Source organism: Eimeria mitis, genomic scaffold (assembly GCF_000499745.2).
Source record: "Eimeria mitis Houghton genomic scaffold, Emh_scaff451, whole genome shotgun sequence".
Classification (NCBI taxonomy): Eukaryota; Apicomplexa; class Conoidasida; order Eucoccidiorida; family Eimeriidae; genus Eimeria; species Eimeria mitis.
The window spans coordinates 1,677-2,935 of record NW_013572829.1 but is presented as its reverse complement, the minus strand read 5'-3'; the positions used below and the strand labels follow the sequence as shown (position 1 = coordinate 2,935).

At 49.2% G+C, this 1,259-nt stretch overlaps 1 protein-coding gene across 1 annotated transcript in view; it reads right to left on the bottom strand.

The window, feature by feature from the left end:
- Positions 1-791, bottom strand: part of EMH_0012780 (SAG family member) — a gene marked incomplete at both ends in the record, with an annotated part of 2,712 nt that extends 1,921 nt beyond the window's left edge. The window contains 3 exons of the mRNA XM_013499644.1: positions 3-58; positions 273-416; positions 662-791. Coding sequence (XP_013355098.1) covers positions 3-58; positions 273-416; positions 662-791 — 330 coding nt within the window. The remainder of the gene's footprint in view (positions 1-2; positions 59-272; positions 417-661) is intronic.
- Between the last annotated feature and the right edge of the window lie 468 nt (positions 792-1,259).

Sequence of the window (1,259 nt, the reverse complement as noted above, 5' to 3'; positions counted from 1 at the left end):
CCGAGGCCAGCTGCCACGCGAGCAGCATTGACCTCGTCGAGGCACTTTCCTTCATCTCCTGCAGCAAAGAGACCAAATTACCGCGCATGTGTAAAGAATCGTTTGCAATCAAAAAAATGTTACATGGAAACCTTTGAATTCGCGGGATGCCAAGACCATTCGTGTGGGTATGCTCTCTAGTGCACACTATGGGGGCCTTGTCAGTTGATGGGTTTTTGCCATCCAAGGGCATGGTCCAAGCAGTGAAGAGCACTTGTTACTGGGAGACCTACCCAAGTCTAGAGTATAAGTTGGCTGCTCGGATGGGGCCTCGCCGTTGGCTTTGGCCAGGAAGAGGAGCGAGGAACTGACGACTGTGAGCAGTTTGAGAGGTGCCATTGTCACCGTATGGTTGTCTCTGTAGTCGAACACGAAGCCTAGATGCAACCCAAAAGATCATCAGGTTATATCGACCCTACTCAAATCGCATTAACTACGACCTTATTGTTTGCTGCAGCAGCTTTGAGGCAGTCGGCGCCTGGGGTGCACATGACGCTGTTCCTGTTCCTGGTGGGCAGGCCGGTGCATTGCGACTGAGCTACGCAGCCTCTTGCAATCCCAGCACAGGGCAAATAACTAAAAAACAATACATATTATTATTACTATACAAAAGATTCTAGACAGGGTGAGGGGACATTGACACCGAAGCAATGAGCTCGCAGAACACGAATGCAAATATGCTTGTCTTGCACTCCCATTGCCGACATCGAGGCACAGGCTTTTTCCTGGGGAAAAGGGCGCCGATTTCTCATTCAAAAACCTGGTTATGCTTTATTAAGAATGCTATAATGACTAGTAAACACATGTTTTTTGCCCTGATCGCTGAGTTGAGACGGAACGCCGGCCTCCAGCTGGTGTCCAACAGAACCTCGTTCGGCGGCACAGTGCTCGTACACCATGCAGCGGGAGTGGAATGGTATGAAATGTATGGTTTCCAGGATTATTGAAAATTATGCAGCCTATTTCAATTAATCGCTGCTCACTCCAGAGAAACCCGAAGCATTCCACGGCAAACCGTGACCAGTTCGCCTCGACCACGGGCGGTTGGCTGTCCGTATGGAGCACAAGGAGGAAATGACCCAGGTATCATTGTACCCTCACACACTATTAAAAGCCTCTATCAAATGCTACACTAGTCCCTTACTGCTTTGTTGTCCCAAATTCTTCCGTGTAGAGGTGGCTTGGCTCAAATGGTCTAGGCAACAATCGGTGTATGAACA